Consider the following 27,388-nt stretch of genomic DNA (forward strand, 5'->3'; position numbering starts at 1 on the left):
TTACTGTATTTAAGTCCAGATGTGCAGGCGACAGGTATTCATAACAGTTTGGTCGAACCACTAACAGGTCATCAAGGTACGTCAAATGACAAACCTTTATGCATCATAGGTTTGATCACAATTCCTCATGTTACAACATGGTGCAGGTATCCCAACTAATGGAAATTTGGCAAATCACACCTAGCTTCAATAGCATAGCAAATGCAGTATTGTTCTGAACTGCTACTTTTTTTTATCAGAATGCTCAAAATGTTAGAAGTTTCAAATAAAATTCTTAGGGAAACTCAAAAAAACGGGCGTGGAAAACTAATTGCTAAACTTAAAGTACAAGTCTGACAATCTTTTACATTTTTAGTCCGTCTCCCAGTACATTTTCACTTCCCTACCTGTCTATGGCCATCAGTCTCTAACACATTTGTTACTACTGAAATTAGATCTGGTCACAAATGTATACTTTCAATTTTTAAAAAAGGCCATATGATTTCCTAAAACAGCTGGGCACTGTAGTTTTTGGCAAACATTACTCAAACAAGAGTAAATAGTGCAGTTGTTGGGGACTATTTTCTGCTGCGTAATAACACATTTGATGCTCTATTGAGTATTTCCAGAAAATAAATTACAGTGAAAAATTGTTTGTGGAAATATAATAGGAACATTTGCATTTAACATTTGAATCATTCAGCTCCTGTTATTCAGAGTGACTTAAAGTGAGTACAAGAGTATAGTAAGATGCAGTTGCTGCAACATAGCAGCACAACTACCCAGAAAATTTGATATGTTATAGGCTCTGTGCCCTGACAACATTCCCGTAACTTGAGAATGATCACTTAAGAATTAAGCACTAAAAATAAGAGCAAAGGAGAGTGGTAGAGGTGATTTCATTTTTTATGAGAGCAAATTAGTGTGTTGAAGGGGACGTGGTGGGAGAAAGAGGAGATGATTCAGTGGGTGGGAAGAGAGACGAAGGGTTGGTGTGAGGTACTTCTTGAAGAGATGATTTTTGAGCCTACAAGGCAAGACTTGGAATGACTTTGCTACTCTGCCTGACACGCTACATATCCTCGCCAAACGGGAAAAAGCAGCCAGGTCATACATTATTGACAAGCACTAACATATAGAAGCTCGTGTTCCTGCAAGGGACACTTTGAGACTCTACATTTTGCATGATTTGTCTTTGCCAGGCCATGGCTAGATATGCAATTCTAGTGATGAAATTATACTTGTCGTTAATTCTAATTAAAGTCTGATATAAAAACTGGTCAAGTTGGGGGGAAAGGGTTTCGATATCAGCTGCTCTGTAATGGCTTTTATTCATCCCTGAAACGCAACTAAAATTCAATCTGATAATTGATTGCTTTTACACGTTTCCAATCACCATCTGAATACAAAACGTGCTGATGAGACGCTGCTTTCACAACTGTTTCGTACTCTTTAAACACTCATTTTCTCACATCCAGCTACCAATAAAATGCAGCTGTGATTTATCATTTCAAAGATCATAGCTATAATTACTATTCTGTTTGATTTAGATTCTATAGATTTGGGTGGAGAGCTCTTCTTTATCTTTTACAAACGTCAGCTAATAGCAGAACATTTTTTCAGAAAAGTAAGATTTCAGTTCTGGAAAGGTCAGTAGCTTGTTATGAATATTGTATATGAGCTGAAAGCATTGTAGTCAACTAAGAAGGAACACGGCAAGCCTGCCCTGCGCTGTATGAAAAATAGAAGTGAGATGGACAACAGCAAAATCCATTAGGAGGAGAGTAGCCTCTTTCTTTTCTCTCTTTTCATGGAAACAGCAAACAAACAACTTATTTGCTATAAAGAAAAAAAAGCTTATTTGCTTTAAAATTCAAAACAGATGACTCTAGTCTCTGTGTGTCTCAGGCCTGTTAATCTAACAGCCCCTCAGCCTCCACTCCGGATCATGTGATCTCACGGTCGCCATGGCAATATGCATGTATTTCCATCTAGGAACAGCTGTGGGTCTCTCAATCCATCATGGCTCGTCTGTTAAGAACACAAACACTCAGGCCCAAATACACACCCTCTGTCATATATAATTCATAATTGTCGGCCCCTGCATTAACCTTGCGAAGGAGCAAACCAGAGAGGGCAACATATCATGATGAATGTCAGAAGTAGAAGGTCAAGGCTCAACTAGTACGGTGTGTGTGTTGTGGTTTGAGAAGGAAAATAAACACACCTACCTTGTCTCTGGCAGCTTTTACAGAGCCGTTTTTAGTCTCTTGTTGCTGAAATAGGTAAAACGCACGCACGCACGCACGCACACACACACACACACAGATACACACATACTTCACCAAAACCCTCTCTGTGGCCAAACGGCAATCGTGTGATGGAAGAGGAAGGAAATGATGAATTGAGAAGTAGAAGTTGAAGAAGAGAGGCAAACTGATATTACATCAGATGCAGTTACAGTGATAAGTAAATTCTCATAGTGGTGGAACAGTCAGTTTGGTGTCGGTTTTTACAGCAAACAAATTACCCATCTAATGACTTCTCCTCTTTGAATGGGTGTGTCACAACTGCCAGTATATCCATTTATTACAGCCCTTTGTTTGTTTCTTGGGGTGTATGGAAGATATTTACTTAGAATTTGTGGCCACTTTTTAGCTCCTTAATGGTCAAAGGAAACTGTTTCAGACAATGAAAACACTTCAGTGACACGTAGAAAAGAATATTACAGCGACTCTCTGTTCACAACATGAAGAAAATTACATGTTTTATCTTTTTTTCTCTCATTGTTTTATATTTTTCCTGATTTTTAATGGATCGCACTATGTCCAGCCCAGTAAGATATGAATGATGAAGCCAGTAATACTTATAATTTCCATTTACTGCAATGATATGGGCAATGAATTGTTGGAACTCATTCAATCATCAAATTGAACTTTTTCTTAAGCATTGAGCTAGATAACAAATATTTCCTCATATAACCTTCTTCTTGTGAGTTGAACACATGCGTGCAGTATAAGTACACACTGAAGTTTATTTTGACTCAGTCTTCTCCATAATACATCATTCTACTGCTGGAAATACTCACTACAGCACCAAATGTATTATTCGGCAGCTGAAAATAGTTCCCTACAAGTGCCGTTTTTCTTCCCGTTTGAGTAACGTTTGCTAAAAACTACAGTGCCCAGCTGCTGTGGGATATCACTGAGCCTTAAAAAAAAAAAAAAATCGACTATATATTTGTGGGCTTATAGATTTACATCTTCTTCAGGAACCAATGGGCTTGGGGTGAGAACCACAGACAGGCTGGGAAGTCAGAAAGTCAGAAACTGAGAGGCGGACTAACACATTGTTGGTTTTGGTGTTTTCATGGGTTTAATTGACAGTAACGACAGAGTACTGCTAGACTTATCCTTCAAGTTTAAACAGTTTTCATTGTTTCCCGTACAAATTTTATTTATAACCAATATTCCAAGTGTTCTCAAGTGCTCGCCTCTTTGTCGTGTGTTATTGTGGATAAGAGTTGTTAAAATGTTGTTTTTGGTTTGTTTAATAGGTGGAGAACTGGTGTCCTCGCCTGCCCTGGAGGACAAAGACCCTGAATGAAGAAATAGACAGGAGGGGACAGGTGAGAGACACACCAAACAGCCTTTCAAGGGCTCTCATCAAAGCATGCTGCTTTTACCAGGACAGCTAATGGTCTCTTCACACTACTTGCTATTAAGAAAAAAAACCCCACATTTTGTGTGGTTACAAAAACAAGTTCTGTTCTAACTACTTGCTGTTGCCACTGTTTGTCCAAATTAGCACACTTTGTTTTAAATCTAACTTGCACCATTACTAGAAAAATTGTTATTTGGGTGTCAGATTACAGTGTCACGGCTGCAGTCCAAGTGGCTTGAATCTATTAATTTCAAAGAGGCATGCATGTGTGTGTGACAACTTCAGACTTTGTGACAGCGAGTTTTTTCCATTAGCATACATTTTTAAACCAAGTCCCTCTCGACATTAAATCCCACTCCATTATGCTGTGTAATGTTGAGACAGCAGAGAAGAAAATGACACTATCAAAGCCATTTAATGGAATATTTAATTTTAAGAAAAACTAGTACAAGTATACGAGTATAGATTTTAAATGTTTAAAATTACTAGATATACCAAAATGGCAGGGAAGTGTAAGAGCTCATTTCCAACGTAGTTTGTCTGATTGTATCTTAAAACGAGGCAGCAAATGAACAAGCAGGCTGAGGCTGATCAACAATGTCAACATGCCCCAATAAGAAGAGTTGAGCAGATGACATAGACCTAAACCGGAGTGACGGGATCTTGGGACAAATGTGGAATAATGATCTTCTATCCCTGCCAATGCACAGCTCACTCAAATCCCAACTGGAGCGCTTCTCCGGGCCAACAGGCATGTGCACAGTCCACAGTATCAGCGTTCCTCGAAAAGACACCCCCTTCCCTCTGCCACGGATGAATCAATATTAAGCACTATTCATCTCCCTCCTCTGGATGCTTCAGCAGCACAGAGCCCTCCGTGGTGGGGCGATGCCATTTGACAGGCTTTGGAGATTTTAATTCAGGCCCAGATTTTAATAGGTTCAGTCATCAGAAGTGATTTCCTGTCGTGATGAAGGATGCTAATGCCCTGCAACAGGCTTGTTTCAGGCACCTTAGCAGCTGGTAATGGCACTGTGGTTTCTCCTGTGCTCACTTAATCTTTCTCTCACTGCTTCTCTTTCTTCTTTTCGGGCTGTCCATGAATCCTTCAATTTTCAACTTTCAATATCTGAAATACACAAATGGAAAGTATTAAAATTTTCCCCTGTTATTGCTCTGTATGCTATTCGGGTGAGGTTATATTATAGTGTAGCCTGATTCAACATATTCTGTGAAGGTGACCAGCGGTTGCCTCAGATTAATTTCCATATCCCATACTACGTTACTTGCACTTCCAGTAAGGCACCACTCTTAGGACACGAGGGAATTATGTGTTTTCCATCACATCTTATTCATTAAACATTTAGATAAAATGTACCCAAATATGTCCTATCACTTCAGATGTGTCCTTAAAAATCTTTATTTTTCCTCTCCTCTCCTCTCTTCTACTCACCTCGGTAAAGCCTTCAAATAAATGAGCTATTGAAGTTGTGATTGATGTGTTCAGTCCTTTCAGACTGTACAGCCAGAGCAAACATTTGCTCTTAACATGGAGGGATTGGCACTCTGAATGCTCCAGTATTTGTTGTTCCTCTCACCATAAATACAGTACCGCACCTTTCTGAATTTAGCATATTTTTACTCTCTAGATTTATACTAAGGTTTCTTCAACGTCTTACTCTCAGGAGAGATCTCAAGCATGCACTCACACATTTTTGTGTGCCCGTTAGTGCTGTCAAAATTGGCAAAAAAATGACATTTGATTATTCCTTAAAAAAAAAAAAATCATGTAGGTTTGAAACATTTTCTATTTCTGCACGTTATGTCCATAAGAGGGAAAACCAATACAACGAGAGAGGCCACACAGGAGAGTGACAAATGGTGCAACATATATTAAAATTTCAACAATCATTCATCCTCCCATTTATCTGTAACCAATCCCTAGTTTCCTGTCTCTATCCTTTTAAACCATCTGCCACTCTAAGATATATATCTAAATATAAGATTTTGGCAGATTGGATAAAGCTTTTATCCTTAAACATGCAGTGTTTGATTTTTAGCAGGGGCTCTTGGTTGCATAAGTAGAGCTGTTCTAGAAGGGTCTCCTTCCAAGAAAACACCCCTTCGGCGATTTGGAGGTTGTAGAAGTCAATATTGCAGTTTCCTATTAGACGAGATAAAATTTTAAAGCTCGCCTTGGGATTACATCGTGGCAGCATCAGAAAGGATAAATGCAGTTAGGCACAAACACAAGTGTGGAAGATAATACAGCAAGCAACAGGATAACAAACTGATTTACTTCACAGCTTTGAAATAAATAGCTTACTCATCACATTATCTGGTGTACGGATGAAAGTATGCACTGTACATGTGCTGAGGGGCTGTACATGTGCAGATTTGCAAATGTACCGTACGGGAAAGTGATGTTATCAGATTAAAGTTACCCACAGCCTTACAGTAGCATATAGTATGAACACAAATTATAGGGCGTCAAACTGACTGTACCACTGATCTTTCTTGTTTCTGTATGGGCAGGCGGAGATCCGGACCAGTTTTGAGGAGCTTTACCGGGTGATGTCCCAACGGGAGGAGTTCCGCTGGATGATGCTGAGGATCAAACGTATGGCTGAGCCGTGGGTCAGCGCCATCCGCTCGCTGGCTGCCAAGCAGAATCTGGCCAAGCGTCGGAGGAAGAAGGTAGGGATAACATGGGGTACATCGTAGGACACTGGAGAAATGAAGTGAAATGGCTCTTAGACAGGCAGAGGGATAGTCTCCTGTATTAGATACATTTGGGTGGCATTTTGTTGAAATCTTGGTTAGGAATTGATGCATCTGTGATTGTGAGGCCTTTTTCCCTTAGGTTTTGTTTTGCTCTTTTTAGGCACAATCACTCTTCATGGTCATGCTAACTATGCTAACTAAGTTTTTTTTTTTTATGAGTTTATTACAAACAAAAAATTGTTCTTGCCACCTGAAATATTACTTGTCACTTCCATTACACCAGAGCATTTTTTTCTAGAAAGACCTATTAGACACAGTGTTCAAAATAGTGGCTAAAGCTTTTGTGAGCTGGATATACTATAGGTGTAATTAATATATCAGTTGGTGACAGAAAACTATATAAAAATCTCACAATTTATTACTTTAAACAGCAACAAGAAACACACACTCACCCACAGAAACTGATGGAAGCAGATATGAGTGCGTTTCAAAAGCTATATAGCTTTTTTGCAGCTCCAACTCTCACAAAGAAATATCGCAAATTAATATTATGACTTTGTTCATCTTAAATGTATTTATTTATCTTCCTAGAAGTAAGTGTAATGTAACCCTTACAAGACTTTTCTTGTAAAAGCTCCCCTGTTGAAATACAGACACAGCTCTCTCAGGTACATACACTCTCTCACTCAATCAATCACAAGGACACACACAGACACACACAGACACACACAGACACACACAGACACACACACACACACACACACACACACACACACACACACACACACACACACACACACACACACACACACACACACCTATTCACACTTGTAGATAGCTCGGGGAAGATATGATGTTGGGGGAGGCCTGACATGGATATTCCATTGTGTCCCAAACTGGTAGCAGCTCCTAGCACTGAATAATGTACTCCACACTTTCCCCTGGCCTTGTGAATAATTCACATCACATTCCCGTGCTACCTTGGTGTGGATGCAAAGCAGCATCCCCTTTAGCAAAGCAGAGATTGCAAGAAATGAAAACCCTCATCTATCAATCTATGTTATATTACTTATCCTTCCCTACTTCTTTGTTTCTTAATTGAACCTACACTAGCTATAATTAAACAAAGAGTGTTTTTCTCCTGATGCTTTTAATGCCAGTTCTTTATTTCAGCCACTAATCTCTTTTAGATATTAATCCTCACATATTAATCCTTGTTAAGTGTGTTCTGGGACTGAGGCTGACTGTCAAATGTGTTGGTCACTTCAAACAAAGCCTGCTATTACTTTCTGCTCCTGCGGTGGAACACTGTGTTCCCTTCAGCAACTGAAAACCATCCTGTATGTGTGTGTGTTTGTGTATGAGGTGTTCATATTTTGGTTAAGTTCCCTTTTTTATGTTTTTGTCAGCATGTGCAGAGAAAAAAGTGTGACTGTTTTCGCCGTTCCCTACTAGGATAAAAATGTTTTTTGCGCTCCCCATTTAGATCTTTTCAGATACAAAACAAGTGGGGTATCCTGATGTTTTATCCACTATGTTTTTTCCTACATTCTCCTTCTACATTAATTTTTGTAGGAAAGTAAGCTGTCCTGATGTCAGGGATGTCTTTTAACACTATGCTCCCTCTGTTATTACATTATACATTTAAACTCCATGGAAAACACCCACATTTCTAACTGAGAGTGTAGCTTTTGTCAAGTTGGCCTCTGTCGCACTAGCCTTGACCAGATGTTTTTTCCCCATAGAAACTGTTATCAGGTGTGCAACATTCTTATCGAGTGTCTCTCACAATAAGGATCTTACTCCTTTCTTTTTCATCTCTGTCAGATCCTGGTTCACTTGGGCCTGCTGACCAAGGAGTCGGGCTTCAAGATAGCAGAAAATGCCTTCAGTGGTGGCCCATTGGGCGAGTTGGTCCAGTGGAGTGATCTCATTACCACACTGTACCTGCTGGGTCACGACGTTCGCATCTCAGCCTCCCTGGCTGAGCTTAAAGAGTCAGTACCACACGCGCTGAGTACTATGATATGATTTAACTTTGTGTTTCATCTGCAGTGAATTTAGCAGATCCTTTTATTCAGCCCTGAGTAGTGTCTGCAAGTATTGCTTGCATTCAGCACCAACAGCCTTTATCAATAGGACAGCCTGCGGGTGGCCTGAGTGGCGATATTCAGGGCACAAGAGGACTGGCACTGGCTGCACAGCTTGCTAATACTTGTTCAGCTCATTGCTCTGAACACATGGTGATAACCGAAGGTGTCTCAGATCAGCGTGTCTACATTTTTTATCAAATCCTCTGTTCAGACATGGACTATAGTGGCAGGACAGTAAGAGAACAGTTCATTGAGACTTCAGTAATAAAATCAACCTGAAACTATAAAAATGAGGGGGACAAAAATAGGAATATAAAAAGTGACAGGCACATTTCCCCCCAATACCTAGTGGAAATTACGCCCTTGACCATAGAAATGGCAAAGGCAGATAAAAAACCAATAAAATAAAAGTTTTCCTTATCTTTACTTATCTTCATAGCGTCAGTGCTCCTTATAATCCAAACACACCCTGAGCCAATGTTAATAATGATTATTGTGTATCCAGATGTACTTCTGTACAATGGATGCCTAAGGTCAGATACAGAGAAGGGAGGGGGGGCTTTGTTTACCACCTCTTTCTTTATCTAAGAAAACAGACAATCTCTTTGTATTTGTTTAAGATTATTTGACAGAGGGTAAACACATCTAGCTGCCATGTTATTTGTCTAATATTTGTTGGTTTTTCCAATTCCAATCAATTTCACCTTGTCTAGTGATGTGCTTCTCCTGTCTTGGGTTTATGACTAAAACAAAGTTATCTCACCTTCTGCTCCCCATACAGTATATGGTCCTCGCTATGTAAGGAATGATTTTTCTCTTTTGCTCTCTATTAAGGCACAAATACGCAGTAGGACAGGCAGTAGATACCTTTTTAATGTTCAGAGGTCATGGTTGAGGTTTATTTCCTGATATCAACAAAAACCATAAACACAAATGCTATTAAAAATTTTTGGCCGAGTTCTGTACAAATTTTTTTTCCACTGCTTTTTAGCTTTGTAGAGCTTTGTATGCTCAATAGTTATCCCCTGCATGCTTTAAACTTGTATGTGTCATCAGATACCTGAACCTCAACAAATATCTTGAGATCTGAGGTTGGAAATACCAGTATATCCTAAAAATTGCATGAGACAAAGAAGATACTACTTGACTTGGGGATTTCATTTGCCTTTAGATTTTGTCTGAAAAGCACTGTTTAGTTTGAAATATTTATATCCAAAAGTAAGTCCAAAAGAGACAACAAAACAAAACAATCTTCCCAAACCATGTCTCCCAGCTATATTACCAAAGACGGTGATGAGTAAAAATTTACTGTCAATTAAATTTATTGCCAAGGTAATATTTTTGACCCTTAGGTTGACAAATTAAGCCATGTCAAGTCAGTGCCCAACAGTTTGTTTATTTTGTTTTAGAGGAAAATCAGACCATGCTCAGTTAAATAAAATTCAGACACAAATAGCAAGCAGCAGCAGCGGACTAACACTTTGAATGTTTTCTTTACAAATTTGTCTAGATATGTATATTTAAAGTTGATTTTAAGTACAAAATTTTATCCCCAGGATCATGCGCAAGGTTATGGGGAACAAGTCCAGTTGCCCAACTCAGGGTGATAAGGTGGTTGAGCTTATCTACATTGACATCGTGGGCCTCACCCAATTCAAGAAGACACTGGGACCTTCCTGGGTCCACTACCAGTAAGTACATTGTATTTTACATTTAATGGCCCTCAAAACTTATTTTCTCAATAATGTTTTTACTGGTTTAAAAAGGGGATGAGGCTTAGTTGGGGAAACGGTGGTGTCCTGTGCTTCCATGCACCAATCTGGATTTAGCAACTTTGAATCTCAATTTGATAACAATTGTGGGGTTGTTTGCTTATGTTCTCAACACTGTCAACATCAAATCTAATCAAGCCACGCCCACACAGGCAGTGTTTTTGACTGTCAAACTCTTCATGAATGGTAACCTAGCTTTGAATTTGATTGGTACTCAATTAGCCTTGTCTAGAAAAATATTTAGGATTTTAAACAAAGTTTTTAGGCACTTTAACTCCACAGATGGATAGTAGATGGCCAACAGTAAATCGCTCCTACAATGCCAAAAGATACAGATGAGGAGCAATATTACTTTTTATGATCTATATAGGAATTTCAGTCAAACGCTCTTTAAATGCTATATCGTAAAAAAAACTTTCACTTTGTAAATTCTGTCAAGGATATGATTTGTTAAGAGACAAAACCACTTGCTGATAGACAGTTGTAAATCCTGTTGAATCAACAAAATATGCCTTTTTTTTTTTTTTTAATGAACCACATTTATTCATTGAGGTTCTGCTGAGCCTTCATGGTCTCTTTCAAACGATCCCCCACAGTTTCGCAGTGGCTTCCCAGTTCAACGACAGTTTGAACCGTTGGCTATTGCACAGCTCTGTTTAATTTGTTGATGGTTTATTGTCTTGCACTATAACTTCTTGTTTGAGCAAGGCGCTACGGTCTCACTTTCTTCATATCATCATGTCATCCACTCAGTGAATTCAGGAATTTATACAGTTCTTTAACCTTTTGCTACAGCTGCCAACTGTGGTTTAACAGCTTGTCTCACATGGGCAAAGGGAGTGGGGTTGAGGCTTTTTGGGCACGTGGTGGGACAATGAGTCTATTTTCTCCTCATACATTACAATTTCCTAAAGGCTGAAGGAGTGTCTTTTGTTCGTGATGTCTTCACCCAGCTAGTCTATTCTCTCTTCGATTGCTCCGCTGAGGACTGCGGAGGAGGCCTTCCCTGTTTGTTTTGAAAAAGCTCTCATCAGCTCTGACTGACAGGAAAAGAGAAGGAACAATAAGTCTGGGGGCACTAATGGGCCCACTGGTTCCTCCTGTGTGTCACCAGGTTTTGTTTGTTGGCAATAGAACACCTTAAACTGCATCCGCTCCCTTTGTGCCCTGAGGAAATTGATTCAGCCTCAGGCGTAATGTAAGATCCAGATGCTGTTTTCTGAAATATTTCTCCTACCATTATTGAACACTTACATGTATGTCAGAGCACTTCATGTCACTGCATGCTTTTTAGGAGCTTTGTGAAAGAACCTCTAGACTTCAGGTTGGAACTATTTTTCTGTTCTAGTTTTTCTGTAACTAAATGTAACCTAGTGTGTCTTTCACGTTGCCTGAGAATCCCTTCGTGAGACCATCTCAATCTTTTCTTGACTTTATTTGTCATACAGAAAGGCAGGGAGATACCCTATGGACAGAACATATTTGTTTGCATATCAAAACCCAGATTCTTGCAAACAATAAACTATGTCATTATTGTTTCATTTGTTCTGGGTTATTTTTTGTGTTTGGGAAAAAGCAGCTAAGTCTGTCAGGCATTTGTGTGATAAATGTGTTTTGTTATTTCCCCAGTCTTCTGGCTATCCGTCTTACATTACTGTATCACTGTGCTTTATACTACTATGGAGGAATGGGAATACTCTGAGCTATTTTTTGTCTGGGTAGAAAGTAGATCCAATGTTGCCCTGTTGTTCTATTTCATTTAATCCTTTCATCCAATAACTTAATCGGACAGTGCACTTTCATCTGCATTAGCAAGGCTGCAGAAAATGTGTCAGTGTACACCGGTTCAGCCTTTGGTTTTGAGGACAGAAATGAAGCTGGACAAATGAAAAGTTAAGTCATATCAGCTAAGTGTTGTGTCACAAGTTTGGTTTCATCATTTTGCCTTACCATCCTCCGACTAGCTCTCTGTGTCTCTTCTCCATTCGTCACTTCCTCGTTTTCTTTTGCTAAGAAATTCGTTTTGAAACAACACTGCATGTGTAGCCTGCGTGTGTACGTGGTATTTGTTCCACTGAGTGTACTTTATTCACAGTGTCAGTGTTGTTGAGGTATCTGTGGTGCTGTCGAGACAACAGCTTCCTTTGGGGGTTGTGTGAGTTGTGAATCATACAGAGGCAACATGTAAAGACCATATTTTTAGATACTTTTGTCAAGAATGTGTTATCACTAATCCTTTGCTTAGCCCCTCCCCCCTTACTTGTTGCTATGCCTGTCAAGCTTTCCATTCCATCATGCCACATATGGAGTTTGCAGTGATAACACTGGCAGATTTGCCGCTCAAAATTTGTGGTTGCACTTCATAGCTACATATAAGTCATGCTAACTCTCGAGGACATGAAAATAAAGATCAGCTTTGTTCTCGTGTTACAGGGTAGCAACTTAGCTGTTGAATAATAGTACAGAATTCAAATTAAAAAAATGTATTATCTGACTGTTATTTTCTTCTAACATAACAATGTTCAGATTGTTAGTATAGAAAGTTACTCAGTGGAATTGTCAATCCTGAACAGGGCTTTTTCTGATGTCACCTGTAACACCTCATTATAATAATGTAGTACAGCTAATAATAGCTGTAAATGATAACAACATAATTCACGTATAAGTCTGTTAACACGTAAACATTGTCACCAAAAGGGAATATTTATGGTTCAGTTCCAGTAAGATAATAACATTACAGTATATTCTTCCCAGCGCCAACTTTTTTATAACCAAATCCTGATGTTGGGCAGTAATTCAGACTTTTTTTTTTTTTTTTTAATAGGACAGGCCATTAACTCATATGTTTGTATGTCTTCCAGGTGTTGTGTTAAGCATCAGGGTTGTGCGGACATGTAATACATCCTCAAGTAGACCCATACAAGACAAAAATTCCCATCTGATATCACTTTTTCCCAATGAGCCATATGGGACTGTTTTATTTATCGCTGATTTCACATGGGAGTTAATTGAGGCAGGAGAGATACCCACCATTTACAATAGCCATTGTTATACATTATCCATTTGGAGTCACGCCAGGTGGATTACATTGTGAAACTACACTGTTACTTTGAAAGCAACATCCCCACTCAGCATAGTTTGAGTGCAATATTGCAGCAAGTTTCGAGTATTATTCTTGAGCTGAACAAACTGAACTCCTGCCACATTGCTGTCAACTCACCTGCCTCACTACAGCCATACTCACATCATGTTATGGCTCCGGCAGCATTTCCCCATCTGTTGAGGATATATCTACTGGCGACAGACGAAAGTTTTTATTCTCTGGAGCAATGGGAAATGGCATGTGGGCTTGTTGTTTTTGTTGTTTTTGTTGTTGTTGTTCAGCTTTCAGTGAAAAGTTTCCTCATGGTGAATGTATTTCCCAGCTCTCCACTATCCCAGGGCTTTTGACAGTTCATACAGCCAGCTGCACAGCATCTGCCGTGGCGGGGAGACGATCACAGACAGAGAGGGGGATTTTTTAGGTGCAGATGTCTGTGTGTGTGTGTGCAAGACTGAGCCTGTATATGCTTGGCGTGCATGTCTGTTTACACCTGGCTTCTTATCACGATGATTAGTGCTGAATATTCTACCTTGACCCAAAGTGAAAAAACACTTAACTTTATACCCACAAGAAAATTCTGTTCTTGTGCAAGATGTTCTATAAAACAAGCTTTTCCTTTCAGGATTTTGTTGCAGTTGAGACAAATTACCAAGGAGACAGATATAATTAAGTAGGAGAGATATGAGTTTAAATGAGATATGAGTAGGAGAAACAGATCAGTGAAAAAAGTGTGATTAATAGCTTGAGAGGGAGAGATAGATTTATTAATTTGTGGCAACAGATGGATATTAGGTTTCCTTACCTTCACTGGCCCTTTGTCTTACTAATCAAAAAATGTAGATAGCCAGACATGGGCCGACCAGACATAATCAAACCAGCACCTAGAAAACGGAAGTGAGTAACAATGAGTGAGTTAGTGAATGCAGAACATGGAGTTAAAGGTCATGAGTTAGTGGTTCTGATCATATATACCATTCCCCCTCCTGGTTGTTGTCTGATTAATCCTGTGCTGTGACCTTTGAGTCAGACAGGATGTTCATTCACAGTCTCACACCTCCATAGTGCAGGTGGGGTAGGCTCTATTTCCGTTGACATAATGTATTGAACTCAAACTACATGCCTTTAATGTTAATATTATATAATTACAAAATTAATAAATCTCAATGTATGAGATCGCATGACAAACAAGAACAGAGTTGCAAAGTGGGAGAGGACACTGATTAAGAGGTGTTTCTTCCCAATGCTGTATTTCTAGGATGTCGTTTACAGAAAAAATTGAAATATTATTACCAAAGATAGAAACATGTGATTCTCCCACCTGATATAACAACTTTATAGATTTAGGTTATGACCAACAGTTGTGATTACCTCACTTTTTGTTCGGAGAAAACATGTTTCATTTGTTTCAGTATGGCGGACTGGTCTAAATACTAAAATACCCATGAGCCTTGGCTGCCATTGCTGTGGAGAACAGACCAGTCAGAGGCACAAATCAGAGCGGTAGCAAATTCAAAATGCTTTGTCGCCAAAGCTTAGAACAAAACACGTTGCCATAGTTGCTTAATTCACCCACAACCGACCCAGCAGCACACGTAACAGAATTAAGATTGTTGATTGGATGTTTCCGGCCATAATGCACCTTGGGAATCATCGTTAACGTCTATCTCTGTGCAAAGGTGCTTGTATCTTCAACTTTTTATCAAAGAACCAGATATTTTCTTACAGTTTTTAATATTTTATACTGGAGATCTAACCACAAGAGTTTTCATGCTGATCCAAGCCGCAGAAGTGCTCCAGCTGTGAGTCATGTGACACTGTCTAAAGGAAAATGAATTTGACTTTTATTTTGGGAAACAGGGGCGCTTGATATAGCTACCCTCACTTCACAACTCTATAACATATCCAGTCTCTTCATTACTTCAACAAAGTTACGGCATAGCTGTTGTTACATCCAGGAGCTCAGATTAAAAAAAATCTCAGTGTTTATTTCTTGTTTTCATTTTTAAACCAGGCTCAACTGCGTACCTGGGGTCTTTGTGAGTCTATGCTAGATTACATTTGGTAAAGTGAGCTAAACCATGGTAGCTGTACAGTATTGCTCAACAGTTAATATCCTTATGTCTTCAGGCTCACTAGTGTAGCTTAAATGGTTGTAAAATTAATTAACCGTAAGCTTATTTCTTGGACTTCTGTGAAGATTACTGGGAAAATAGTGTGGCAAAATCAGTGTGTTGTGGCTTCAACTCTGGTTATATGCGTACAGAGGGAACAATCTGTCTTCTAGCACACAATAAAATAACACTAACTCTGTTTGTACAGAGATGATTTATAGTAGTGTTTCTAGGTGTCATTGATTTCACAAAATTCAGTGCAAACTTAATTGAAATATGTGATGTTAATGTTGAGAAACTTGTCCTCCATGTGTCTGTGCTTCTGGTCTGGAGCAGTCATTAAAAATGTTCTCTTTCTGTGATGTCATAGGTGCATGTTGCGGGTGCTGGATTCGTTTGGGACAGAACCAGAGTTCAATCACGCCCACTATGCCCAGTCCAAGGGCCACAAGACGCCCTGGGGGAAGTGGAACCTCAACCCGCAGCAGTTCAACACCATGTTCCGTAAGTCAGCAGGATGTCAACACACACTGCAGAGCTCTAAAAAAAAAGTGCTTCTGTCAACTATCACTAATAGACTAGTAGCTTAAAGAAAGGAAAAAAAAAATAGGCCATGTGGCACAATTGTGGACTGTATGTGGGATTTAAAAAAAACAGTTCAAACCATGATAGAGAACTTTGCTGGTTTAAATGTCCTCTGAGTCAACTGATTAACTGTTGTAATTCTGTTGTAAAGTTCTTCAAGCATCTTATGCTGGACACAACTCTCACAAATTTCATCACCTTTCTAAGTCCTCCACTTTGCTGTTTAAATAAGGTCAAGTTGCCAAACACAGCTACTTGCAGTATAAATCAGTTTACATGATTATTACTGCCTAGCCTGTTTCCGATGTCCACAGTTCCAGGTAGATTTTCTACTATGCATGAGATATTTTGGTTGGAAAAAAAGAATAAAAAACTGAAAATTCAGCACAGTGCTACCTAAAGGAATATCATCAAACAGATTAAAGGAAAAGTAAGAGGTCAGACACTCAGCTCTCCATTTGCTGTGATTATGAATGTAGGACGTACGGGTTTTATTGGTCTCTGTGTGTGCATCACTCCTACTGTGAGATCGCTCTGTAACTGGAGTCAAGCACATTTGCTGTGGTGGATGAGTGGTCGCAGGGCAACAGAGGAGAGAGAGAGGGGAGCCAACCCCCCGGGGTATCGACCTTTTCCCCATGGCTAAGAGAAAGTGAAATGTACCCCTACAGTCCCTGTTTGTGAGGTGAGGCCCGGAGCTCTCCAGAATACAGCTGTACCTGAATAGGCCCTTTGTCCTCTGAGCAGGGTATGTCTTTCTCATGACACACTGGGGCCTTTGCACAAAAATTCAGTTAAGAGTCGCTAGGTTAGATGATATCGCTGGTGAAACAAGTGCACAGTGGTTTGGCTGAGTGTTAAACCCACAGAATGGCATCACTTCCAGGCACGAGAGATGAGACAGACTTGGGTTTTTTTCCCCTCTCTGCACTATGGTGCACAACAACTTGTCCTGAGGCTGAAGAATTTGTGTACCATGCAACACAAACTTCATATTACATTAACAAATCCAAGGATGTTGACATAGCTATCTGAGGTTTTTCGTTATCAGTCCCGGCACATATATTATTTGCACACTGAACTAGAAGTGTATAAATCTCAGCAGGTGTTTTTGTCAGCTTGTATTTACGATGGGTAGAGTTGACTGCTCAAGAACATTGTAGTGATTGTGTCAGGGTGTGCTAAGGTAACTCCTAAGTTAAGTTGGAAGCATGTTTCTGCCCCACATTTGGTCAGCATGGTCAGAAGAAATACATTTAGTATTTTAATATTATTTGCAAATACAGGGTACAGTGATATTTTAGTTGGAAAGAAAACACAATTGACACTTCATCTTTATTTCCTCAAAGCTTATATAAAATGTAATATTTGTATTCCCAGGTCTTTAAATTGCGTTTCAACTCACCTATTGATTGTAGACGTAACAATGGACTTATCAGGTAGCAGTAAGTTATTTATTCTAGATTTGGATTGGTTCATTTGTTAGGCAGTGCTCTATAAATCATTGGTTGGGGGAATTGGGAGTCCGTGGCCTCTGGCCAATAAGACAAGACAAGGCTAAATAAACCTCATCAATCTATTTCAGAGTGAGGATAGCAGCGAATGTTTTCTGGTTTACAATTTATGTTTGAATGGGCTGCACGTCTTAGTTTAGTTGGCTCTGTTTCCCAGCTCAAGCCATTTATAATCATGAGAGCTCGAAAATATAATTTAGTTAACCTTTCATGTAGGTCAGGATCACATGTAGAGACTCAAGTCCTATCAAGTCTAATTTATTTCTTATATACTTCATTAGCTTAAAAACAAGTATGTTACAAAGGAGTTTTTGGTATAGGATATACAGTAAACCTGAACTGAACTATACTGAGTGCAAATAAATATATCAGGACTTTTTATCTAATTTCTTGGAAACAACGATGATTATGAATAACGATCCTTCCTTTAATCCCTCTGCAGTGCTTTCACAGAGGTGCTTTCTCTGTCTCTAGCTCTTATAAAAACCGATAAGAAACCTGTTTAAGCGTATCCAGCACATGGCCAAGAAGTCAGCTCTGTAACCAGGTTTCTCTTAAACCCTTTGCCCCAATTGAAGAACCATTTTACTCCTTTACAGGATGTTTAAGAAATCAGGTTACTGCAGAAAGCTGACAATAGTCTTGTTACTTGTAAATGCACTGCCAGGTGTTTAGGAAAGGTTGGCTTCCATGCCCAGCTTATCAGGGTCATCATTAAAAACATACAGTAGCAGTTGCCTCCATATGTCTGCCTATGCAAATTTGTTCCGGTTTATCCCTGCAGCTGAATGTTTATCCCTTACTGAACTGATGATGAATAATGGTCAGAGGTGGAACATAGCAGCAGATAATATTTATCTGTGAAGCACTGCCAACTATGTAATTGACCCTGAGATCTGCCAGGCTGATAGTACCTGGAAAGCTTTGATTGATAATGTTGCTGGCACACCCACTCACTTAAGTAGTTTTTAGTTTTTTCATGTATGGAATCAATAGACTGGTTTTGTGTGCTCTTCTGTACACCCTGTCCAAAGCCCAAATGCACATTTCACAACACCTGAAAACTCCAATAACGTATTGTCGTCAGTGTCAACTACCAGGCAGAAAACAAGAATTTTTTTGAAAATGAGATTTGAGACCTCCAGTCAAAAGTTAATGAAATGCAGGCTAATGATTTCAAGTTGTCTTCCTACCTGTATATACCTGTACATCCAAATGGATTTAAAGCATTTTGTAATTTAAAGCTTTGGAAACACTGGTGCCAGACAAGAACGTTGGAGCTTTGAACACTTCATTCCTGCGTCTGCTAGTGATTTTAGCAGGAGGGGAACATTGAGGATGCTATTTTGCTGTAATTGAGCACCTCTCACTATGTACCTAACCTGTTTTATTTGAAACCTTTTCAGCTGCTTGCTTTGATTGATTGCAGTGGATTAGCATAATGGAAGTGTTGCAGAAAGCTTCAGTGCTGGTGTTCATAACTGCTGTAGGGGGAAAAGTAATATGACCACAATATTCTGGTCCATCTGTATATTTTTGTTATGTATTCACTAAATGAGGGCAGTTGGCATTACGGAAAGCCTGACACAAAGACAGATACCTTTTTAAAAGTCTGCATTATCTGTTTATATCTCGGTTTCCATTCAAATATATCAAGCTGATTATGATCAAATGATCAAATTTGAAAATTTAAAGGTCATTTCCTCTGTTCTAATATGCAAATTAAACCTACTGGTGCTACAGATGTTACCTGTATGCCCCATGCAACGCTATTATTGTGTGGGTTTTAGTTGTTACACTCGAATAGGGCCCAGTGAATTTCTTGGTTTTGTCCTCAGACTACAGGTATATGAAATATTGCCACCATTAGCTAAAACTAAAGGATGTTTTTGCGATTCTGCAAAGCAATAACTTGACATTTTGGGAAATTCGCTGATTTGCTTTCTTGCCTGGAGTTTGATGAGAAGATTGATCCCTCTCTAGTGCCTGTACGCCAAATATGAAGCTAGAGAGAGTGAGTGGTTAGCAGATTAAACAAACAATATACTTCATGTTAATTGTTCACCTTTAGAGTTGCTGATAGGCAGATTGGTTTACCCTTTGGACAGAGCCATCCATTTCCAATCTTTAGGCTAAGCTATGCTTCAGTAAATGCCTGCTGGCTGTAGCTTCATATTTACCATACAGACATGAGAGTGGTATCAAGAAAGCAAATATTTCCCAAAAGGTTGAACTATTCCTTGAATTTTATTTCTCAGATTGACACGGTCAAAATTAAGCTCTTGCTGCTGAATTGAATACTAAGTACAAAGCTCAGCGGTACTGAAGGACATGCTCTTACAATAGACATACATCATTAATCATTAGTTCTTTGGCAGATGGTAACTATTATATTCCAATTACTAAGGAGATGAAAATAGCTACTGATTATAGTGACTTACTTTGAGATCAAATGCACTTAATTTTCATCATTGTGATGTTGGCAGCCCTTTAGAGCCAGTGTTCAAATTTCACTTCTTCCCACGCACAAATCTTTAGAGCTGTCTGAAATGCTCATCAGTTAGAATCTTAAAGTTGCTTGTGTGAAAGCGTTTCAGGTGTTGCTGATTTACTTTCATCCTCCAGGTTCATTCAGACAAGTGTGTAGAATCAATAAGTCTTTGATGTAGATTTTTCAAAGTGCTGGAGATTTTACTGCTGATGATGCATCTTTGCAGTTTGAAATCTTTTTTTTTTTTTTTTTTCTGTCTGGCCAGCCGTATAGAAGTTAGTCCCTTGTAAAATGAGTGTGCATTCTCAAGTGTTGGACAAACATGAATCAAGGCATCCTTAGTTTGTGACGTGGGATTTCATTTGTCTGGTGCATTTTCTTGTGCAGGTACCATTGTGTGATGATGGAGTGTAGTCAGCTTCTACCACTGACTTAGTGAGATTGAACTACTGCTTTAAAGAGAACAAAAGAAAGTCCTGTTAATTCCCCACCCTCTCACCCTGTCAGAGAAGATATCCTGCCCTTAGTAATATTGTTGACATTTCTTCACCCCTTTCCTCCGCTCAGCTTGACCAGGTTGTACCAATATTGACTCCTAATCAAAAAAGAGTGAATCCAGGCTTCCTTACAAAGCAAATTTGTCCTTGCAGTCACAAGTTTGTCAAGAGCAGCTGCTTCTCTGGCAACTCTGTCCTCCCAGGCTATTTGTTAGCTAATAGTGAATTAAGCTGTGGCAAGTTGAGTGACATTTTGAGTGGCGGCTCTAGTGGGAGAGGAGGCATCTGTTGCCAAATGCATCAAGAGGGCCGAACACTAATTAACAGCCTGTCCTGTTTACACGGTTTGGTACATGAGTGTTAGAGCTGCCTCCTCCCAGTGCCCAAGACCATCTCTGCCTCTATGCCAAAGTAGAGTGTATGACTTCATGTATATGCCTTTTAATTAAAAGTATCATGAGTATTGCAAAGATTTAGTTCTTGCTATGAAATAGTTACTGTAAAAAAAATTCCCTAATCGTGTAGTATTGATAATTATCAAATAATATACTATTTGTTTTTTTAAAAGAGGCCAGTCATTGACCTTGTCATAAAAACATTGTTTACATTACTAAACTGATTAAAAATTAAAATAATTAAAAATTGTATTTAATTGAAATGAAGACAGAAATATAATCAATTCGTCTGAAATTTAGACTTGGTCGATGTTCTTTCTTGGTACTCCCCAAATCAGCCCTCACCCACTCTTTTATTTTGTAATCGGCCCTCCCTCTCCTACTTCTTTTACAAACAAGCGCACAATTGGCTTATAGAAGGATATTAAAGGAGTATTCCACAAATTAAGCCTTGCACTTCAAATAATGTAGTGGGACTCACAAGAGACACATTAAAATAGTGGCCGAAATCAAAGCAGCAGAGGCACAGAAATCCTAACTTTTAGTCCCAAGTATTGGGTCAAGATAAAAAAAACACTGGGCTCTACATTTCCCATAATGCAACTCAATAGATTTTTTTTATTAAACCCTCCCTTTAATTTTGCCTAAAAATTAAGGCCTCGAGCCTATGCCGCAATATCAACCTGATGACATCAGGGTTATTTTCTCCAACTTTACCAAACTCCTCCAGAGCCACAGAAGACATTATACAGCTGTTTTCACAGGCTGAACAGACTGATCATCACATGTAAAATCAGTTCTGTGTGCCTTTAACAGTATTCCTTCTGTTTTTATTGGATTTTAAACTGCTCTCAACACTTGTTGAATTGTAATCAGCAGTGCTATTGGGCTATTTATATTGTTTTCAAGATAACCTCACCCAAATCTTCTTGACATCTGCCCCCACACACCTGTGCTCTCCCACACACACATTATACAAAGTGAGATAACAGTATAGTAGTGACTGGACGGATGCTCTTTGCGTTGTAATACTGGGAAATGCAAAAACAGGATTTGAATACAATTGATGATAAAATGCACAAAATTTCCAAATTCAGTATCAGCGTACATCTCGTGTCTTGTCAGAATGTTGTGTGGAAAGTGTATCGGTGCGAAATGTAAAGTGGGAAGTAACCTGTGACAAGCATACAAAAAAAAAAAATCCCAATAGACTAATAGTTATACTTTCAACATTACACAATTTATTGGGATTGTGATATGAATTACAATCATTACAGGGTATTGTAGAAGACTTCTTCTCATGCCCTTTTAAAGTCGTTTGGAAAAAAATATGACAGAACATTTTTGTCCTTGTTCAATAATTTCTTGATCTGGTGCTGGGCTCATTTACTCTGCATAACACATTTCTTGTTCTCTGTTGCTTTTTTTGTGTTTACCCAAAGATATTTAGGCAGAGCAAATATGCGTGCTGCCTGGAGACATTGGGTGAGCAAACTTTGGCTTTTGTTGAGTGGGAGAAAATGTCACATTCCAGCCAACTCCCGGACAAACACACTTTGGCCTTGTTTGTGAAACTACTCTTACATAGTTGAACTTTTACAGTACGTCATTGTTTCTGGTGCTATCTACCACAGTTAAGTCATTATTCAGCACCTGCATCACTGTCATCCTCATTCCTGTTGTATAACGTAAGTTGATACTAATATCAAGAGTACATTTTCAGTAGCTTATTCTTACTTGTTTAAATGCACACAGGCACCTGGATTTGCAACTGGGGTTTTGAGATTCTTTGCTGAAATTATTTCAGTAAATCCTTCTCTTATTTACTACACCTAAGAGAATTCCAACTCCCCCGACTGACTGACCTTAATTTGCTTCTGTAGTAACAGCGTTGTGGTAAAAAGCAAGGTGTGACCAAAGCAGCTCCCGGGAGGCTCCCAACACAAACCACAACTGCGCACCAAAAAACCTTCCTCACAGTCTGTGTCATTCACTCAAGAGGGGTGATAATGAGGTGCGCTTTTCAGCCTGCTTGAACTACTAATTTTTTAATTTTAGATCAAATTATTTAGGTTTATTAATTTTTGACTGAGTCCTTTCAGTCCACAAACCATATCCTCGTCCTCACATTTGTTTTACAAGGCAGATGGCAGTGAGGTAAAGCACTGCCAGCTCCGGGCTCCACGCTTGATTTGCTCATCTCATGTTTCCCATAGTAACCAGTAATCACTGGGCAATAAGGAACGGCGGGAACAAAAACCCGGAGTGGTTGTCGAGTTTTGTAGTGTAACTGTGTCTGTCTCTCTCTGGAATTATGATCTGTGCTAAATGCTGAGGTTGAAATGGGCTTTAAAACTGTGTGAACTCTGAAAAGCAAATGTCTGTGTAAGACTCATTTCAGGCATTCCTGTTTTTGCCTAAGTGATGCATAAATTAACAAACAGCTAATTATGTCTAGTCATTTGTCGCTTTATTATATATATATATAACCTTTGGTGTGTGTGTGTGTGTGTGTGTGTGTGTCTGTGTGTGTTACAGCTCACACCCCAGACAACAGTTTCCTGGGCTTCGTAGTGGAGCAGCACCTCAACGCCAGCGATATCAAGCACATAGATGACATCAAGAGACAGAACCAGTCGCTAGTCTACGGCAAGGTTGACAACTTCTGGAAGGTACTATGATCCTTTATACACACATACACTATACATTTACATTATTACTAACACACAGTTCACATTTTTGCATGCTGAAACATGTACATTCAAAACTTCAATTCTGGGACTTTTTGTTCCCTATCAGGCTTACTTTTGATCATTAGACATGAATGTATTTAGTTCTTGACATCTTTGAAAAAGCTCACAAGTTTTATAGTATTCCATGTTGACTACACTTTATTATCCAGATATTGTATTTTTTCTAGTCACCAACAAACTGTTTTAGCCATGCTACAGAGGAGAAAGAAAAACATACGGTAGATATACAGAAAAAAACCCTCAACCACATCCATATCCATATACATACAGTACACACTTATAGACACACAGACACAGATTCATACCTTTTCTAAGACTTAAATGTTCTGACATAAAAAAATGTACACAGAGTTGTATATACGCATATGTTCCCTTCTGAAGATGAAAGCGGCAGACTTGACTAAGCTTGCCAAAGAACACCAGCACACCAAGGCTAACCCGTTTTCTGACCCCTGAGAGCTCCGCAGTGAAACTCTTTGAACAACCTTGGGTAAAACTTTCACATGAAACTTAATAACAGTCTGGTTTAGGAGCTCAAATTCAGCTTATCACTTTCTCTGTGGAGTTTTTAATATATTCACATGCATGCCTGCACTGCAGCACAGAGACCAAGGGATTAATGTATCCTAGACAAAAATGACTTAGAGACTTGCAGAGATTTGCGCATTGTTTGGCAATGCCATGGATGGTTGGATTACTGCCAGCGCCTTGATGAACTTTCAGCTGACACCATGTATGTTTCACAGTGGGTCACTCCAGATCCAGCGGACTCCCTTCACATGTCTGACAGAGTAACTTGGTGAAATGGTAATAGAAGCTACAAGAAAGAAATGTCTTCATGTAACATGCCTGTAGTGTAAAAGCCTTCTAACATCAAGATGAAAATGTGGAGACTAAAATAATAAGCCTAAATTGACTAATGATCTTATGCTGCAAATACTGTTGTCAGCCGGTCATGATTTGTTCCACTAGGCTTTATCTAACTTTGCCAACTCATTGGCTGCACATATGTCCATTCACAGTATTTGCACAGGATTGGTTACGTGGTTACGTTCTAAAGCAATAAATCATCATCATATGCTCAGCAGGTGCACTTCAGATATGTTTATTTGAAGTGATTTTGGACTTCATGTTATTTAACACTATGAATTATATAAAGCAGTAATGTTTTCATACAGTTAAGCTGACTTTTAAGTCAGTTTGTTTGTACTACCACCACTTGAAGTGGCAGAAGCTGCATGTTTCAACGCTTATCAATTACTTTTAGCAAACAATTTTAGCTATTTGTCCATCACTTTAAGCTCGCTATTCGATCTGCTAAGTCATCACCTGGGGTATTTTCCACTACACTTGCTGGTGCTGGTTCACTTATTCAATAAGGACAAATTACATCTCTATGTGATCAGGATCAGAATAATCCTGGATATGACCACATATATTATGTTTGAAGTAAAAAAAAAAAAAAAAATCCATTAGTCAAATTAGTAAAGAGCCCGAAGCTGTTAGTATCATTTTTCTGATTACTTTAAGGACTTCGCTCTGTCAAAGTTCAACGTGTTCAACATGTTGGTGTCATGTCTGGCATAGGGTGAAGCAGAATTCAGCAGAGGGAGGCTGATATGGTTATCTGTGTGAACCTTGTACCAGCAGGAATAAAATGGGCATATGAGTGAAAAAATAAAAACTTGTCCAAACATAATGGTTAAGTGCCCTGGATTCGGACACTTAACTCCCATCTGCACCAGCAGAAGTGCCCGCTCCAGTTTTAGTGGGCAGCTCCAAGCATGAACTCCTCCCTCGAATAAAGTGAGCCAGCACCAGGAAGTGTAGTGTTCGGAAAATACAAATTCAAATTCAAACAGGAAAATATTAAGAGAAAACAGAAAACCTAATCTAAAACATATTCATTAAGAAATCTAGTACATTTTGAATTTCAACACATTGCAAGGCTCTGAATCCCATGGGTTAGTTTTTTAATCCAGAGGTAGTTGGTCTGCTGATGTGGTTTGCAGCTTCTAGAACTGAGTCAGAGCGCACGCATTAATGTGCCATTCGTTCTAGCTTTAAAAGGGCAGACCGGGGAGCCCATCAACTCACAGCAAGCGGCATTAGCTACTAATCTGACTCCCAGGCGTGTTCATTACCTCCTGCTTTTAATTAAAGGGCCATTTTGGGGCCGAGTGATAACGAGCTTGCTGGCTTACTCCGTTTCCCTCCCTCTTCCTTTTAAATCTTGCTGTCCTTCGATCTCTTTTGCTACACTCGAGAGGTTTCATTTCAAAATGATATATTCACTATTTAAAATAGAAAGTGGGACCCACTGTAAGAAAACGATTTCTCGCATGAAGAAATGAGAGAAAAATTCACAGTGGAATTATATTCAGGTTGTGAGATTAATGATCTAAAGTCTCACCAGCTAAAACTTTGGGAAGGTGTAGTCCGTATTTTAATATGCAGCAATAGAATTAAGTTTCTTTTTAGACCTGATAACACTGCCAAAATTATGTCCAGGTCTGTTTCTCACCTATAAAATTTCTTTCTTTCCATCCGCTTTTGCAACCATTATTGAACCCAATTTTAAGTCTTCTTTCCCTAGCTCATTGATCATCCATGCATCAGATCATTTCCATTTTGTATCAACTTTTTGTGTTAGTGTTAGAAGTAGATTCAAATATTGCAAATTAAGGATCAATTAATAGTAAAATATTTCAGACTGGTGTAATGGAGAATGAATGCTTTTTGACTCCAGATAGACCTCATGTTAACTTAATGTAAATCAAACTGAGCCTGAAATGCTGAAACCCTGCTTCTCCTTTTACATCCGCTTTCGTTTTTTCCTTAAAGCAAACCCCAAACTATTGCAAAAACATTGACTTTGAAAACTGATTTTACAAAGTGCTGTCCTTCTTATACAACATCCCAATTGTAATGTTTATAATTTCACATGTGGGACTTTTTACTTTTTGCATAATTGGCATCATAAAACAAATCAAAAACAAACTTATGGCTAGGTAAAGAAAGCTGGATCAACATCATGTTCATCACAGATAAGTCGAGGTAAGGACATTAAAACTGGAAATATGTGAATAAAACAAGACACGTTAGAGTGCCTGAGCCAGCAGTGCTACAGACAGGATCTTTAGCAAAATAATGTCTCCTTCCCGGCCTTTAATCTGGACGGGTTAATGTGGGTTAGGCAGGTAATAGTCTTTGTGTGAAATACAGCCTATTGAAAGACTCATTCTTTGCTTGATCAGTATGCAGAGGTGCTCCGGTCACACTTGTCCCACAGGTGTATGAAGTGAACTAGTGTGTGACGCGGACTGAGTCATCACCTACACACACACACACACACACACACACACACACACACACACACAAACACACATACATACACACATTCTCTTCTCGTTCACAGATATTTCACCTCAGCAACAAGAACTCAAAAGGGGGGGAAAAAAGTTTGTTTATGATCCACACATGTTTCTCATTCTCATGAACACAAAACAGTTTCCTTTGCCAGTGAGAACATTTCACAAAGTTTTTTTCCCTTCCCCATCGGTTTAGGGTTTTTGTACATAAAAGTGTTGTTGATTCTCAGCATGGTAGATAGTTGTTTGGGCTTAAACGGAAAAAATCCTGCTATGACAAAGCTATGGTTTGAGCGTCAAACCTCTTGGTATCAGGAACAGAAGTCTAACCATCTTG

The 27,388-nt window shown here is 39.1% G+C and overlaps 1 protein-coding gene across 3 annotated transcripts in view; it reads left to right on the top strand.

Moving 5' to 3' along the window:
• mgat5 (alpha-1,6-mannosylglycoprotein 6-beta-N-acetylglucosaminyltransferase) overlaps positions 1–27,388 on the top strand; it is an 88,692-nt gene that overhangs the window by 41,421 nt on the left and 19,883 nt on the right. For all 3 annotated transcript variants that reach the window (XM_040141916.1, XM_040141918.1, XM_040141919.1), the window contains 6 exons: positions 3,536–3,607; positions 6,178–6,339; positions 8,194–8,363; positions 10,016–10,150; positions 15,816–15,949; positions 23,466–23,599. In XM_040141916.1, coding sequence (XP_039997850.1) covers positions 3,536–3,607; positions 6,178–6,339; positions 8,194–8,363; positions 10,016–10,150; positions 15,816–15,949; positions 23,466–23,599 — 807 coding nt within the window. The remainder of the gene's footprint in view (positions 1–3,535; positions 3,608–6,177; positions 6,340–8,193; positions 8,364–10,015; positions 10,151–15,815; positions 15,950–23,465; positions 23,600–27,388) is intronic.

Source organism: Xiphias gladius, chromosome 13 (genome assembly GCF_016859285.1).
Source record: "Xiphias gladius isolate SHS-SW01 ecotype Sanya breed wild chromosome 13, ASM1685928v1, whole genome shotgun sequence".
NCBI lineage: Eukaryota > Metazoa > Chordata > Actinopteri > Istiophoriformes > Xiphiidae > Xiphias > Xiphias gladius.